The sequence below is a fragment of the Salmo trutta genome, chromosome 35 (genome assembly GCF_901001165.1).
Source record: "Salmo trutta chromosome 35, fSalTru1.1, whole genome shotgun sequence".
NCBI classification, from domain to species: domain Eukaryota; kingdom Metazoa; phylum Chordata; class Actinopteri; order Salmoniformes; family Salmonidae; genus Salmo; species Salmo trutta.
Genome location: NC_042991.1, coordinates 37297026 through 37315699, shown reverse-complemented (window position 1 = coordinate 37315699; position 18674 = coordinate 37297026). Strand labels below are relative to the sequence as shown.

Below are 18674 nucleotides of genomic sequence, written 5' to 3'. Positions count from 1 at the left end.
GCAGTGTGTCAAGAAGCAGTGCGGCTTGGCAGGGTCGTGTTTCGGGGGACACATGGCTCTCGACCTTTGCCTCTCCCGAGTCCGTAGGGGAGTATCAGCGATGAGACAAGATCGTAACTTTGGATATCACAAAATTGGGGAGAAAAAGGGGTGTAAAAGAGTTCAAATAAAATTACTTCATTTTAAGTAGTGTCCTAGTGTTGATATTGGAACAGATATTGTATTTTCAAGTCGACAATCTACACAAAATACTCTTGTCAAAGTGGACGAAAAATTCACATTTCTTTAAATATTAATAGAAATTAAATAATTAAAATATAGTCGTTGCAAATTTTTCAGCTCCCAGAGTAAATACATGTTAGAAACACCTAAGTCTCTAAGAGGTTTGCACACCTGGATTGTACAATATTTCTAAAAAAATCTTCAAGCTCTGTCAAGATGTTGGGGATCATGGCTAGACAGCAATTTTCATGTCTTGCCATAGATTTTCAAGCATATTTAAGTCAAAAACTGTAACTTGGCCACTCAGGAACATTCACTGTCTTGGTAAGAAAATCCAGTGTAGATTTGGCCTTGTGTTTTAAGTTATTGTCCTGCTGAAAGGTGAATTTGTCTCCCAGTGTCTGGTGTAAAGCAGACTGAAGCAGGTTTTCCTCTAGGATTTTTCCTGTGCTTAGCTCCATCCTGTTTGTTTTTACTCTGAAAACCCTCCATCTTTTCCGATGTCAAGTATACACATACCGTGGTGCAGCCACCATCATGCCTGAAAATAAGGAGACAGTTAATCAGTGATGTGTTGTTGGATTTACCCCCAAACATAAGGCTTTGCATTTAGGCCAAAACGTTTATTCCTGTGTTTTTTTTGCAGTATTACTTTAATGCCTTGTTTTGGAATATTTTGATTCTGTATATTTGTATTGTATTCACTCTGTCATTTAGGTCATTATTGTGGACAATGTTGTTGATCCATCCTCAGTTTTCTACCATCAGACATTGAACTCTGTAGCCGTTTTAAAATCACCAATGGCCTCATGGTGAAATCCCTGAGCAGTTTCCTTCCTGTCCTGCAGCTCAGTTCGACGTGTCTGGGTGGTTTAATATGTAATAATGATTAACTTGACCATGCTTAAAGATTATATATTCAATATCTGATTTGTTGTCACCTTTCTATCAATTACTGCCCTTTGAGGCTTTCGAAAATCTCGCTGGTGTTCGTAGTTGCAGCTGTGCTTGATATTCGATGTTTGACTGAGGGACTTTATAGATGTTGTATGGGTGACAAAGGAAGGGTTAGTCATTCAAAAATCATGGCAACTCCTATTATTTAACACAGTGAGTCCATTTAACTCATGTGATATGTTAAGCCAAATTTTATTCCTGGACGAATTTAGGCTTGCATAACCAAAGGGGCCGAAATACTTATTCAACGACTATTTTAGTTTTAGTTTTTCTTCCACTTTGACTTTATTTTGTTTTAGATTTTTTTTAAATGGTTTTATATATAAAATACAGTAATCTATTTTAATCCCACTTTGTAACACAATAAAATGTGAAGAAATCCAAGGGGTCTGAATACTTTTGCAAGGCACTGTATATTATAAACGTGTAAATGTTTATTTTCTTAGGTGTACTTGGCTGAAATCTCGGCAGACTATCAAATTTGCGCTAAAAGAAATGCCCACGGGCGGAAGATAAAGGATATCCAAAAGGTACCGTACTGAGTGTCCTTGAAATCCACAAGCGCAGAGCTCTCATACATTTTCATTGATAATGACAGTGATAGACCATACATATTGTGTTTATTCATTTTCTGTACTCTGTATACAACAGGGACAGTCCATAAGTATATCTATTCATTTTCTGTTTTTATATTTGTATTTATAATTTATTTTCTGTTGTCTATATAGATGTCCAGTAACTGGGAGTCGTCTCCACGTCACATGATGCGGCTGGATGTCCGCTCCCTGCTTCAGGATGCTGCTATTGAGGAGGTATGTAGAATGGAAACATACATTTTTTTTAAATTTATTTTATCAATATGTCGGGCTAATGGTTTTCTATTAATTGAGACTTAATGAAATACAGCTAGGTTCTGGGTTGCTGTTTGTAAGAGTGAACCCTAGTCCTCTCTATGGCAGAGGACCAGGGAACGAGGTTTGTACTACCTGTCGGTCCTCTATGATTTTAGATGCACTTTGTCCTCTTGTGTGGCTGTAATTGTGTTCTAGAATTCTAGAAGTGTTCTAGAAGCCATTTTAGGGGACGCTTTTATCCAAAAGCGACTTAGTCGTACGTACGTGCGTTTTACCCTGGCGTTTACAAGCGCAGTAATCTACCAACTGAGCTACAGGAGGACCCACATCAAATTCAATAGAAACATTTTGTATTTGAAGGTTGAGATGGAAGACTTCAATCCTGATGATGAGTCGCTGAAGAAACCCAAGAAGAAGAAGGAGGAGGAGGAAGAAGACATTAAGGTAGGACCCAGTCAGCATGCCCATATAAGGTAGTGGTCAATGTTCCTAAACATGCCCTTATAAGGTAGTGGTCAATGTCCCTAAACATGCCCTTATAAGGTAGTGGTCAATGTCCCTAAACATGCCCTTATAAGGTAGTGGTCAATGTTCCTAAACATGCCCTTACAGCTAACCTCCTGTAGGTTTTCACATCTTATCAACCAGCTAATTATTAGAATCAGGTGTGCTAGATTAGGGTTGAAGTGAAAACCTACAGGATGGTAGCTCTCCAGGAACAGGGTTGGAAAGCCCTGGTGTAAACCTACAGGATGTTAGTTCTCCAGGAACATGGTTGGAAAGCCCTGGTGTAAACCTACAGGATGTTAGTTCTCCAGGAACAGGGTAGTAGAGCCCTGGTGTAAACCTACAGGACAGTAGCTCTCCAGGAACAGGTTAGGAGAGCCCTGCTGTAAACCTACAGGAGATTAGCTCTCCAGGAACATGGTTAGGGAGACCTGCTGTAAACCTACAGGACAGTAGCTCTCCAGGAACAGGGTAGGAGAGCCCTGGTGTAAACCTACAGGACAGTAGCTCTCCAGGAACAGGGTAGGAGAGCCCTGCTGTAAACCTACAGGACAGTAGCTCTCCAGGAAGAGGGTAGGAGAGCCCTGGGGTAGCTCTCCAGGACTGACGTAGTTTGCAGGTATGGTGGACAGACAGGCTAGGTAGTTTGCAGGTAGTGAGTGACTTGATGACTTAAGCCCTTGGCTCTTTTAAAGACCATAGGCTGTTGATGAATGAACTGCAGCTATGGCAGTAAATAGGTTTAGGTCAAGAAGCTGAATGTCTCTGGTTTATGTTTTTATTTTGGTCGATTTTAGTATTCTTTGTGTCCTGAGATTTAATCATATTTATAAAAAAACATAACTTCACAGAAACTTTTGCCAAGTCGAACATCCTATACAGTGATACATAAGGCAAGTGTACCAGAGGAAGATCATGAGATTCTGAAATCAAAATTGAGAAAGCAGTGTGGTCTAATCGTTAGTGCCCCTGACTGACCCCAACACACACACACACACACACATATACACATACACACACACACATTTACCGGAGTCAGGTTCGAATCCAACCCATAACTCTTCTGACTCTGACCTTTCCTGTTGTCTCGTCACCAATTTTTATTATTTTTTCTTCTGTTCAAGTAAAACCCTGAATAACTAAAGGAGTGTGATTTTCCACCCATTTTATTTATATATATATATATATATATATATTCCAAATAAATAGAGAAACATTTCATGATAACCTTTGTCGAGGTAATGTGGATTGGTTCTAATGGTTGTAAGTGATTTGAAATATCCTAGATATTTTTTGATTGTTAATCAAATAAGCCTAAATTTAGTTCTGGATTTCTTCTGTAATCGAACTCTACTTCTAGTAAGACAAAATATATTTGATGCCATGGTCTTAGTTCCTTACTAAATGGTAAGTATTAGCATAGCTTTTAGAATTAAGATTCAGAGATTTCCATTCAGTTTTTGTTTTTTTGCCAAAGGGTGATAATCTTGAAAGTCTGTGATTGATTAACACATCCTATATCCAAATTAATTTCTACAGTTATTGTGGTGTAGTACATAGGAGACCCATGTAAAACTCTTATTGTGGTGTAGTACATAGGAGACCCATGTAAAACTCTTATTGTGGTGTGGTACATAGGAGACCCATGTAAAACTCTTATTGTGGTGTGCAGGTCAAACTTTCAAATGGTAGGTAATCAAATTGAATGAAAAAGATGTGAAACTCCTCCTGAAGCATATGAGAGGTTTCACACGAGTCTTTTTCATCAAACTTGACTTCTTGAAAACGACTAGCCTACTAGCTAGGGTGACCATATTTTAGTTTTCAAAAAAGAGGACATGTCTGGGGGAAAAAGAGGACGTATGGTCACCCTAGTTAATTTACCTGACGAACTCTCTCCTTTAGCTGCAATTTTGTGTTTTGCGGAGCTTATGTGGGCTTCTGGGTCGCTAGCACCTTTATTTGACACTGACACACGTACGTGCCAGCTTTACAGGTCATGCATTCTGCTTGACACGGATCCCGACCAAGACGAAATCACGGGAATTGTCTCTGTAAATCGTCTGTGAATTGACATTTCCGTTTGGGCATTTTTACGCTGTTCTGGAGCCATGTGCCACTGTTGACAAGCAAGCTGCTGCTTTGTCCTCTTGGCTGTTGCCATGGTGAGGGTAATGATTGAGATGCAGTTTGACCAATGTTTGCGTAGGCCTTGACATGACCCACCAATGGTGGCGTGTGAGAAGGCGGGACCTAAAGAGAAAGGTCAAAGCAATGTAAAACGCACACAATGAATGGCGACTGTAGAAAGCAAAAGCCGAATCCCGGACATTTTGGGCGATTTAGAAATCCCGGCCGGACGCATTTTTTTTTAGGTCCAAAAAGAGGACATGTCCGGGAAAAAGAGGACGTATGGTCACCCTACTACTAGCAATCTGCCGATGTTTTCAGACTGATATTCAGTATCATTCAATTTGAAAAATGTGATGACAAGATCAGCCATGTGTGGCATCAATTAAAACAATAAATGTGACTTTGTTTTTTACCAACATAAGGGTCAATAAAACAGGGTCAATTTTAAGATGGCATAGGCCTACTCTCAATACCGGTGAATGCATATTCAATAAGAGTGTTTCATGCATTGAGTTGTTGAGCTTGATTTGGCTGATCCCTCCATTGTGGGATTCATATTAGCCTACTGATCAACAACCTTTGCGTAGAGGCATCACTCCAGCATGTCACGCCTGTATGTAAGGACATCATGTAGGTATTGCTGTTAGTTTGACAATATAAAATTACATCTATTCAATGCAAATGGGTCTAACGTAACGTCATGATTTTGTGATCACGGAAGCTTATGAAACTTGTATTTTTAGTCATTTTTTTTCCGTTATCTGGAAATAATTTCTTCCTCTCTTTAATAACTCAGCTGCCAGGATGAAATTAGAAACGACTCAATTGCCTTGTTCAGATATCTGTCAAGGAAATTGGCGGATTGTAACTTTCACATCTCCCTCCAGTATCACTTACTGCTGTTTACTGCTACAATGACAACTTGCTCAATGACAATGACATTTGCTACCAAGCCATAAATGTGCATAATATCTAACAAGGAGAGCGAGGGTGGGGGGGAAAAGATGAAACAACGATGCTCATTCTGTCTGAAATTACTCCAATCTGTCCGTAGTTTGATAAGTGAAAATGCACACGCTGATCTACAATTTTCTTGGTCCATAAACATACAGGAATATTCTTAGGTAGCTAAACCTATGGCCAACCTTTTTTTATTTTTTATTTATTTAGGCATTTTAAAACACTTCCTTCTTTCCCTATTACGACAATCATCTAATCCGACTGTCAACTGTCAATTTACGCTAATGTTAGTTAGCTACGTTAGCTATTAGCTTCCAGCTGATATCTTAGCACTGTGTTTATCTAGCCAGCTAGCTAGCTAGCATAGTAGCTAATATAGTTAGCTAGCTAACACCACAGATGAAAGGGTTAGTTATCGTAATCTTTGCTAACAGGTCTCATAGCTATCTGCTTAGCTAGCTAGCTTGCTTATTGCATGCATGTCCGGGCACGTAGACACAAGCCTTATTATTAGTGAATTAACTAAATGTAATATTTAGATTTTGGTCACTGTCAGTTCAACCATTTCTCAATACTGCACTTTTCTGTTGGAGAATAAGATAGCTTGCTGCTGGCATTATGTAATGCTCAGGCGGTGAGTGGCGGCTGGCATAGCAGCAGTTTTGCTATGTAGAGGGACTATCTGCAAAGCCGATAGAGAACGGCCGATTTAAATCTAGAAAAGGACAATATCATCCCGATTTTTATATCGGCTCGGCCGATTTTTATCATTCGTTCTCTAATTTCTGATGCAAATAACGGATATGACTTGATAATATGCACTTCCACACTCCAGTTGATAACAATTTGTGAAGCTATTTTTTTTTTACAAACAGCACCAATGTTAAAAGTTTTTTGCTGTATAATGTTTTTGTCATGTGTTTAGCAAATAAAGAAACAAAATGCTCCTCCTGAAAACCTTTTCAATCCAGCCCTACTCCTTTATAACCGGTCTGATTCTTTGGATTTCATTTTCCATGTCTTTCAATTGAATCAATCTCTTAGTATATAATTAATATTAATATATAATTAATCTCAACCATTACTAGAATCACAGCTGAAACGGGGGAGGGCTTCCAAACTATTATTATTATTATTAAGATGATTCGTTAGTCTATTTACAAAAATATTATCTAACTCAACAATTTGTAAATATTTTACAGAGTTACAGTTCAATATAAGGAAATCAGTCAATTGAAATAAATTCATTAAGCCCTAATCTATGGATTTCACATGACTGGGAATACAGATATGCATCTGTTGGTCATAGATACAGTATCTTTATAAAAAAAAAAGGTGGGGTCATGGATCAGAAAACCGGTCAGTATCTGGTGCGACCACCATTTGCCTCATGCAGCGACACATCATCTACGCATAAAGTTGATCAGGCTGTTGATTGTTACCTGTGGAATGTTGTCCCACTCTTTAATGGCTGTGCGAAGTTACTGGATATTGGCGGGAACTGGAACACGCTTTCATACATGCCGATCCAGAGCATCCCAACAGGCTCAATGAGTGACATGTCTGCTGAGTATGCAGGCCATGGAAGAACTGGGACGTTTCCAGGCATTGTGTACAGATCCTTGCGACATGGGGCCGTGAATTATCATGCTGGAACAGGAGGAGATGGTGGTGGATGAATGGCACGACAATGAGCGCACTTCTCCAGTGTGCCAGCGGCCATCGGAAGGTGAGCATTTGCCCACTGAAGTCGGTTACGACGCCGAACTGCAGTCAGGTCAAGACCCTGGTGAGGACGACGAGCATGAAGATGAGCATCCCTGATATGGTTTTTAACAGTTTGTGCAGAAATTCTTTAGTTGTGCAAACCCACAGTTTCATCAGCTGTCCAGGTGGCTGGTCTCAGACCACCGCGCAGGTGAAGAAGCAGGATGTGGAGGTCCTGAGCTGGTGTGGTTACACGTGGTCTGCGTTTGTGAGGCCGGTTGAACGTACTGACAAATTCTCTAAAATGATTTTGAAGGTGGCTCATGGTAGAGAAATTAACATTAAATTCTCTGGCAACAGCTCTGGTGAACATTCCTGCAGTCAGAATGCCAATTGCACGCTCAACTACACTCCCGCAACTACACAGACATCTGTGGCATTGTTGTGTGATAAAACTGCACATTTTAGTGGCCTTTTATTGTCCCCAGTCCAAGGTGCACCTGTGTAATGATCATGCTGTTTAATCAGCTTCTTGATATGCCACACCTGTCAGGTGGATGGATTATCTTGGCAAAGAAGAAATGCTCACTGACAGGGATATAAACAAATGTGTGCATAACATTTGAGAGAAATAAGCATTTTGTATGTATGGAACATTTCTGGGATCTTTTATTTAAGCTCATGAAACATGAGACCAACGCTTTACATGTTGTTTCTATTTTTATTCAGTGTATAAGAAATTGTTACAGCTACAGTACACCAGGAAACAACTCTCACTCAGAAGTTGAATGGGATTGGACATTAGGAAATATCATGCTACAGGCTTTGGGTCAATTCCATTTCAATTTACGAAAGTAAACCACATTCCACATTTCCCTCATTGAACAGCAATGAAGAGAATTGGAATTTCAGTGTACTTTCTGAATTGAAATAGAATTTACCTCAAACCTGCTGGAACTCAGTCCTCCATTAGCTTTGTGCTGTTAGTAACAAGGTATCCTCATCCCCAGGCTATTGATACAGAATATAGGCAGAGTGCAGTCTGGTAGACGAGGTTAGGTGCAAAGGGATTGTCTGTCAGAGTGTCTTTTCGGCATGCCGTGGTAATTTCATCAGCACTAAATCGGTAGGGGAAGTGACTGCCCTTACCGAAAAGCAGGCTTCTGGCAAACAGTTGTGGCAAACTTTTGACCAATTTGCAAATTTTTCCATGCAAATTAGTTTTGTGGCAAACTGTTGCGGTAAATTTGCGACTTGTGAACTTCTGGTAAACAATTCTGGGAAACTTATGGCGAACATTCTACTGTTTGCAGCAAATTTGCTGCAAACTCAGTATGAATATGTAAGTTAATTCAGGTTTTTGGTTACTGTGTGTTAACAACATTTGAAATGCATCTACAAAACCAAATCACACACAATTTTAAATGAACTTGCTTCTCACAGAGAACTAAACATATTAAATGTAGTAAATATACTAAACATTCAATGTGTATTCAATGTCGTAACAGATCAACATCATCAGTTGATGTTGCTATGCTTCTTACCTAAACTGTCATTCTCTATATTTCTTTCAGCAAGGAAACAATGTTTCTGCCTTGTATAAATGCTATATAAACAAACGATGGACTTAGGCCTACTAAATGTACTTTTTTTTTTAAATATGTGGCCAATTGTTCTTAGAGTACAATATTTGTCTCTAGCCAAGCCTCAACACAATTGATTTAAACGAATCAACTAATTATGATATTCAATCTCGACTGGGCACTTCATCGTTAAGAGCCAGTAGTTGTCTACTACTGTAGTTGTCTCTTCTTCCTGACTCAAGTGTATATGGCTTGGGTGGAAGTAAAGCAACATTAAAATTGAGCTATGCCTAATATGGCAATTCATATAATATTTCCTAAATGAATTGTTAACTTACATCTCAAAGCCATGCATGTAAGAAGCCTTGACCTGGTGTGAACACACATTTCTGTCTTCAGTTTGATTGAAGGCCTCAGTCTGTATTTTTGCCTTGTAACTGATAGCTTAATAGAAAGAGATGAGGAACAATGCGTGATGAAGATGAGCTACCTACTAGTTTAAAGCAATTAAATATTTAATTGTTACAAAGAATGAAAGTATGGACTACATTTCTGAGAATAGTACATGCATTTACTTAAGCTTGAAGACCATGTTTTTTTTGTTGTTGTTTTTTTTAGTTATAAATGAGTATGATTGAGTGCATCCCAAACATCTTTCCAAGGTGTCGATGCATCCTTCTCCCAATACAGGCTCTGACCACATTGCAGGTAGGGAGAGGGTATCCATCTGCAAAAGTGAAGTCTATGCTTTGATGTCAAGTCAGCTTATATATTGTTGCTACCTTAGCTGTTGTGCTAGCTAACATGCTACTGCACAATGACACTAGCATATTGACATGCATATTGATTTTTAAAAGACAGGAAACGTATTCACCTAAAAAGTGTTTAGGAAAATTGTTAGCTAGGTAGCTTTCACATTAATTGTGCAAAAATATGATCGCTGAAGTTAGCTAGTTTAGCGCTAGCCAATCGGTGGCGCTGACTGATTTTGAAACTGGGATCTACAAAATGTGTTTCACTCTATCCTATAAAACATGACATTGCTAGCCAAGCATCAATTAGCTAACATAATTTAAGTATATTAGGAAGTTTAATTAAGTTAGACACTCACTGGACAACTTTGGTAGGTAGGTAGCTAGCTAGCTAGATAGCTTGGTTTCCATTTTCCAACATAATTTTCTAATCCCCCTAATTGGTCATCAATGGTTACTGGTGTTGGAACTCGTGTTCACCAGAAACGGCTTCTGGTAAACTATTTGCCACTATTGGCAATAGATATTGTTGCCACAGGTTTGCAACAGACACCAGTACAATATTGAGAATTCTTTGGCCAGAAAACAACCTCTGGCAAACCTTTTGCCACTCGTGGCAATAAATATTATTGTTGCCAAAGGTTTGCCACAATTTCACCACTAGTGGCAAAAATATCTGTCTACATTTTGTGGCACACCATGTAGTTTGCAGCAAATATGCCACAAATTAGCTTTGTGTAAGTGTGATTTTTGAATATCAAAATATTTGAAGCATATTAAAGTAGTATTTATTAAGCCGTATCAGAGGCTAACATTTTGAGGATTTCAAAATGTAGCATATAGAAAGTGTAAGAAGGCTTCACTTCAGTTTGCTACTTTTACTAAATATATTTTATGTTGTACTTTTCAACTTGTTTAACTGGGCTGTAGCTGTGCTATACTACTAGCTGTAAATAAATGGGATTACGACAAAAAATGTTTAGATAAATTGACTAAATTCATATTATAATTTTTTTTTTTAATGTATAGTTTTTGGAGCATTTGACGTGATTTAACGACCTAAACACAAAATGGAAAAGTTAGACTTATCACAATGGTACTATTTTTAAGATTGAAACGCTTCATGTTTTTATTGTTGGCTCTTGTCCTTTGAAAAATACTATAGTTAGAGCAAGTTTGTACATACCAGTTTTTAAGGAAATTGCTATAATTCACTACAGATATCTGTTATTAAGGAAATGGCTATATGTACTACAGGTATGTTATTTGAGGAAATGGCTATATGTACTACAGGTACCTGTTATTAAGGAAATGGATATATGTACTACAGGTATCTGTTATTAAGGAAATGGCTATATCTACTACAGGTATCTGTTATTAAGGAAATGGCTATATCGACTACAGGTATCTGGTATTAAGGAAATGGCTATATGTACTACAGGTATCTGTTATTAAGGAAATGGCTATATGTACTACAGGTATCTGTTATTAAGGAAATGGCTATATCTACTACAGGTATCTGTTATTAAGGAAATGGCTATATCTACTACAGGTATCTGTTATTAAGGAAATGGCTATATCTACTACAGGTATCTGGTATTAAGGAAATGGCTATATCTACTACAGGTACCTGTTATTAAGGAAATGGCTATATGTACTACAGGTATCTGTTATTAAGGAAATGGCTATATGTACTACAGGTATCTGGTATTAAGGAAATGGCTATATCTACTACAGGTATCTGTTATTAAGGAAATGGCTATATCTACTACAGGTATGTTATTAAGGAAATGGCTATATGTACTACAGGTATCTGGTATTAAGGAAATGGCTATAATCTACTACAGGTATCTGTTATTAAGGAAATGGCTATATGTACTACAGGTACCTGTTATTAAGGAAATGGCTATATCTACTACAGGTATCTGTTATTAAGGAAATTGTTATATCTACTACAGGTATCTGTTATTAAGGAAATGGCTATATCTACTACAGGTATGTTATTAAGGAAATGGCTATATGTACTACAGGTATCTGTTATTAAGGAAATGGCTATATCTACTACAGGTATCTGTTATTAAGGAAATGGCTATATGTACTACAGGTATCTGTTATTAAGGAAATGGCTATATGTACTACAGGTATCTGTTATTAAGGAAATGGCTATATCTACTACAGGTATCTGGTATTAAGGAAATGGCTATATCTACTACAGGTATCTGTTATTAAGGAAATGGCTATATGTACTACAGGTATGTTATTAAGGAAATGGCTATATGTACTACAGGTATCTGGTATTAAGGAAATGGCTATATGTACTACAGGTATCTGTTATTAAGGAAATGGCTATATGTACTACAGGTATCTGGTATTAAGGAAATGGCTATATGTACTACAGGTATGTTATTAAGGAAATGGCTATATGTACTACAGGTATCTGTTATTAAGGAAATGGCTATATCTACTACAGGTATCTGGTATTAAGGAAATGGCTATATCTACTACAGATATCTGGTATTAAGGAAATGGCTATATCTACTACAGATATCTGGTATTAAGGAAATGGCTATATCTACTACAGGTATCTGGTATTAAGGAAATGGCTATATCTACTACAGGTATCTGGTATTAAGGAAATGGCTATATCTACTACAGGTATCTGGTATTAAGGAAATGGCTATATCTACTACAGGTATCTTATTAAGGAAATGGCTATATGTACTGCAGGTATCTGTTATTAAGGAAATGGCTATATCTACTACAGGTATCTGGTATTAAGGAAATGGCTATATGTACTGCAGGTATCTGTTATTAAGGAAATGGCTATATGTACTACAGGTATCTGTTATTAAGGAAATGGCTATATCTACTACAGGTATCTGTCAATAAGGAAATGGCTATATGTACTACAGGTATCTTATTAAGGAAATGGCTATATGTACTACAGGTATCTGTTATTAAGGAAATGGCTATATCTACTACAGGTATCTGTTATTAAGGAAATGGCTATATGTACTACAGGTATCTGGTATTAAGGAAATGGCTATATCTACTACAGGTATCTGTTATTAAGGAAATGGCTATATCTACTACAGGTATCTGGTATTAAGGAAATGGCTATATGTACTACAGGTATCTGTTATTAAGGAAATGGCTATATCTACTACAGGTATGTTATTAAGGAAATGGCTATATGTACTACAGTTATCTGTTATTAAGGAAATGGCTATAATCTACTACAGGTATGTTATTAAGGAAATGGCTATATGTACTACAGGTATCTGTTATTAAGGAAATGGCTATATGTATGGCAGGTATCTGTTATTAAGGAAATGGCTATATCTACTACAGGTATCTTATTAAGGAAATGGCTATATGTACTACAGGTATCTGTTATTAAGGAAATGGCTATAATCTACTACAGGTATGTTATTAAGGAAATGGCTATATCTACTACAGGTATCTGTCAATAAGGAAATGGCTATATGTACTGCAGGTATCTGTTATTAAGGAAATGGCTATATGTACTACAGGTATCTGTTATTAAGGAAATGGCTATATCTACTACAGGTATCTGTCAATAAGGAAATGGCTATATGTACTACAGGTATCTTATTAAGGAAATGGCTATATGTACTACAGGTATCTGTTATTAAGGAAATGGCTATATCTACTACAGGTATCTGTTATTAAGGAAATGGCTATATGTACTACAGGTATCTGGTATTAAGGAAATGGCTATATCTACTACAGGTATCTGTTATTAAGGAAATGGCTATATGTACTACAGGTATCTGGTATTAAGGAAATGGCTATATCTACTACAGGTATCTGTTATTAAGGAAATGGCTATATGTACTACAGGTATCTGTTATTAAGGAAATGGTTGGGGAGGTTAAATAAGTAGCCGAATTTTGACCTTTTCTAACATGCGTTAGAGTTTTTAGTCAGAATTCACTTATTGCTTCATTTATTTACAAAATACGTCAAAATCAAAGACTATTAAGGTCCAACTTGTGCATACCAGTGGTGTTAATCCCTATCTAGTAGTCTCTCTTCTATTTTTCTTTAGTAAGGCAACTAGGCAATATAATGAAATGAGTTGTTTCAACTTGGTGTCCTACCAAAGTGGAACCACGATGAACACAAAAGGTGTTGATGAAATATAGTTGTTTGCTTTTGCAGTAGAGGCTAGCTTGTGTATCAACTAGCTGGCTTCTGAAGTCATAACTGTCTCTAAAATGCTTTGATCGTGGCTTTATACCAAAGGCACATCCTCTCAACTGAGGTGTCGTAATGACATCTGACATTGTTTGCATGCCAACATCCTTTTTTTACAAAGCTTATTTCATGTCGTCTCATGTCGTGTGTCATTCTTGCGATTTTTGTCGTGATTGTGCTGGTATTGTTTGATTTAACCTAACTATTTGAACGCCTTCTCTCCCGTCACCGAAACCCTTCCCACACCCTCTCTCTCTCTCTCTCTCTCTCCTCCTGACCCCCTAGCTCCTTGTCGTTCAGAGGCCTAACCGGTGCAGTCTCTCTTCTCTGTATAATTTAGGGTTACATTCCACAAAGCAAATGGGAGATGGACACTTCTGATGCGAAACTAGGTAGGTATTCCCTCTTACTAATGTACATGATGTTCACTAACAACTCTAGCTTCCAGTAATGTTCCTGTTACGCCACAGTGATATGCTCTTCAACTTCATGATCTAAGCCATTGGTTTTCAAACTTCTCGTCCGGGGGGACCCCCCCCCCCCCTAAACTAGCTCACCTGATTTTAAGAAGTTGAATCAGGTGTGTTGGCTCTGGAATGGTTCAAATACGTGGAACGGCTGGGGATTCCCCTAGGAGAGGTTTCGACACCTGTTGTCTAAACAGTTTCCAGTCTCCTTTTATTATAGGCAGACGTGTTGAATACAAAATGACCTGATCAAAACACACAGGTGTGATCACAATAGTACATTTCAAATAAATAACATCAACTCATATTTACCATTTACCATGTGCGCTTGCTTTAAACTGTGTACACAGTTTGAAGGGCAACAAAAAGTACTTCAATATCCTGTTCTCCTTGCTTCAATATCAAAATGAGAGGAAGCGACTTTGATTTGAAGGGATCCTTGGTAATAAAACCGGACAACATGTAAACATTCTTAAGAACATTCTTCTAGATATTTATAGACGGAAAAAGAAATGTCAAAATACAGAATCTAAGGAGCGCGGTCATCGTCGTCACGGTGACCGTGATATCGGTGGGTCGTCGTCACGGTGACCGCGATATCGGTGAAGTAGCATAGTGTTTTATTATTTTGCTGAGTCGTGAGGTGACGTGGCGAGCGCTCTTCTCCTTACAGACAAGCTGGACGGCCTGGTGATGGGGGGGAAGAGGAAAAGGGAGGGAGACGACTTTCAGCTAACAGACGACTACGCCACACGCCACTCTGAGCCTGGCAAGAAGAGGGTAAAGTGGCAATACCATATTATATTCTTGTCTTACTTGTTTCTCTTTAACAAACCATGATATATTGATTGTTTTGACATTTTCCAAAACATCTCCATCATGTCGCGTCTTATTTATTATATTGTTTTATATAACCTTTTATTTATTTAGGCAACTCTTTCTTATTTACAATGACAGCCTGACTGACTATAGAGATCATGGTTTGCAGACCATAAAATGTGATCGTTTGACCAGTCACAACATCTCTATAATCCAAGGTGCCTGGAGAATTTCATCACAAAATCTGGATTATCTATTGGTGAAAAATGTGGTTTTGATCGTGGTTTGGTGTGCTGTTTCGCAAAATTACTAGAATATTTAACTTGAAATGCAATGTCAGACCAGCTAGCTAGCATGAACATAGCATTCCTACACCTCGTCCATTTCCTGCTCATGACCCCGCTGGATGTTTTTACCTTCCTCTCCTCTAGGTTCGCTGGGCTGACCTCGAAGAGCAGAAGGACGCCGAACGCAAGCGCGATATCGGCTTTGTGGTGGGTCAAACAGACTGGGAGAAAATCACCGACCAGAGCGGACAGATAGCTCAGAGAGCTCTGAACCGCACTAAGTATTTCTAGTAACAGAAGATCACTGCCCTCACACCCTGCTTCTTGGTTTATAGGTATGTACATTACATTCTATTAATAATCTAATTTGATACAGTATCGTTGTGTTTTTTGGAGGTGCATTGACGTAATGACGTGTCTTCGTTTATTACAGTTAGTAGAGAGGGCTAGTAGTTACTTTGACTTCATTTGGGAGTTATGAAACATTGTTCTATGTGAAAGCACCCAATAAAATGTGATTTGATTTGAAGTAACTACTATTTTTGATCGAAAAGCAATGACTTAAATTTTGACTGAGAGAATGCATCTACACTGAACAAAAATATAAACGCAACATGCAACAATTTCAAAGATTTTTACTGAGATACAGTTCATATAAGGAACTCAAGTCAATTGAAATAAATTCATTAGGCCCTAATCTATGGATTTCACATGACTGGGAATACAGACATGTATCTGTTGGTCACGGATACCTTAAAAAATAAAAGTATAATAATTAAAAGTAGAGCTGTGGATCAGAAAACCAGTCAGTATCTGGTGTGACCACCATTTGCCTCGTGCAGCGCAACACATCTCCTTCTCATAGAGGTGATCAGGCTGTTGATTGTGGCCTGTGGAATGTGTACAGATCATTGCAACATTGGGCTGTGTGTTGAAACATGGCAGCGGATGAATGGCACGACAATGGGCCTCAAGATGTCATCGCGGTATCTCTGCATTCAAATTGCCATCAATAAAATGCAATTGTATTCATTGTCCGTAGCTTATGCCTGCCTATACCATAACCCCACCGCCACCATGGGGCACTCTGTTCACAACGTTGACATCAGCAAACCACTCGCCCACACAACGCCATACACTCTGTCTGCCATCTGCCCGGTACAGTTGAAACCAGGATTAATCTGTGAAGAGCACACTTCTCCAGCGTGCCAGAGGCCATCGAAGGTGAGCATGTGCCCACTGAAGTCGGTTATGACGCCGATCAGATCAAGACCCTGGTGAGGATGACGAGCACGCAGATGAGTTTCCCTGAGATGGTTTCTGACCGTTTTTGGAGAACTTCTTTGTTTGTGCAAAACCCACAGTTTCATCAGCTGTCCGAGTGGCTGGTTTCAGACGATCCCGCAAGGGAAGAAGCTGGCGTGGTTACACGTGGTCTGTGGTTGACATTGGAGAGGTGGCTTATGGTAGAGAAATTAACATTTAAATTCTCTGGCAACAGCTCTGGTGGACCTTCCTGCAGTCAGCATGCCAATTGCACACTCCCACAAAACTTGAGACATCTTTGGCATCGTGTTGTGACAAAACTGCACATTATAGTGGCCGTTAGTCCCCAGCACCTGTGTAATGATCATACTGTTTAATCAGTTTCTTGATATGCCACCTGGTCAGGTGGGATGGATTATTTTGGCAAAGGAGAAATGCTCGCTAACAGGGATGTAAAACAAATTTGTGCACAAGATTTGAGAGGAATAAGCATTTTTTGTGCAAATGGATCCTTTTCTGGGATATTTTATTTCATACTTTTTACATGTTGCGTTTTATTTTTACTCAGTGTAGTTATTACATTGTCACAATTCTATTACACATAACAAAACACCGCTTTTTTTCCATCTGTTGTCTATATTATGTTTTCCTAATTTTGGAAGATGTGTTGATATTGTAAGATCATTCATTGAAAAAGTCAATTTGGATGGATGTAGCAATTGCAGATTTCCCCTTTTTTTTTTTTGCATATTTTTCAATCAGTTTTCATTTTTTTCCTCTAGGTCTGCAAACTGAATATCAGAAGTCGTCAGGACTACAGGCCGACGTTTAGGAAATCCATAGCTGTTTATTCCATTATTAGAATGCAGGATATAGCTTTCTGTTGCGTTAGACATTCTTGATGTTCATTTAGAATATTTGTATTTTTTTTAAATTTTCTTTCCTCCTATCCTTTCGATTGGCAAGTTCTTGCACCAGTGTGCTTCTCATTTTATACTGTACAAGCTGTAATGTCTACATGTACTGTTGCTTATTTTAAGAAATAAACCGAAGAAACAATAAAGGTTTCACACACAAAACAACCAGGAGAGTCTCATGTGAGTGGTCATGTGGGCTACGTCATGGAGAGTCTTCTGTGATGTCTGTTTTCATGTGAACCACATTCAGTAGAACCTCAAAGATACAAACCTAATTTTTATGGTGATATTTTTTTGTTGTTGTCTCTTTTTTTTTCAAAATTACGAACATTTCAGTATTTCAAAACATCCTCCATTTCCCGGTGTGTTCGTATCTCTAAGGTCCTACTGTGTTACAGGAAGTATGTAGCCTAGGTTAGAGTGGTGGAACAGGAACAGGAAGGTTCTTGGTTCAAGCCCTGAGCCAGGCGATGAAGTGGAAACTGGACTGTTGGTGTCTGAGCCACTGGCTGCCATTGTGCCCATGAGCAAGGAACTCTCAAACTGCTACAGGGAGGCTGCACTGTGTCTTACCCATTGCCTCTCAGTGCATGTGTGTGTCGTGGGGGGGGTTGGGTAACGCAAAATGAAATGAGTTTTCAGTACTCAATCAAACCACATAGTATCACTTGATCTTTAATTTGATTTTAATTCAAATCTGTTACCCCCCATTGCATTTCACATAACTTAATCTCCTAAACTTTCTAACATAAGAAAGTTCACACTCACTGTTTCTTGCAACAAATAAAATACTGAATTGAAAGTCCAGTATATATTTTGTGCCGTTACATGATCTTACAAATAAACAATCCATGTTATATAACGTGACAGTCACACAGAATCACTCTGCATGTGAAACACAACCAAAAATATAACGTTTCTGATAATGGTCAATTCTACACTATCAACTTGTTAACTGAAGCAAATGCCGTGTTCCTAATATTTTATGAAGATTCCCTAATTGGTATCGAGCCAAAAAAAGA

At 38.3% G+C, this 18674-nt stretch overlaps 1 protein-coding gene across 1 annotated transcript in view; it reads left to right on the top strand.

Annotated features, from left to right (window-relative positions):
* The window catches only part of LOC115175206 (YLP motif-containing protein 1), a 56899-nt gene extending 38387 nt beyond the window's left edge, over positions 1-18512 (top strand). Inside the window, exons 17-23 of the mRNA XM_029734457.1 lie at positions 1626-1709; positions 1908-1991; positions 2394-2477; positions 14237-14288; positions 15037-15143; positions 15614-15804; positions 17518-18512. Of these exons, the coding sequence (XP_029590317.1) occupies positions 1626-1709; positions 1908-1991; positions 2394-2477; positions 14237-14288; positions 15037-15143; positions 15614-15760 (558 nt within the window). The 3' untranslated portion in view covers positions 15761-15804; positions 17518-18512. The remainder of the gene's footprint in view (positions 1-1625; positions 1710-1907; positions 1992-2393; positions 2478-14236; positions 14289-15036; positions 15144-15613; positions 15805-17517) is intronic.
* The last annotated feature ends 162 nt before the right edge of the window (positions 18513-18674 follow it).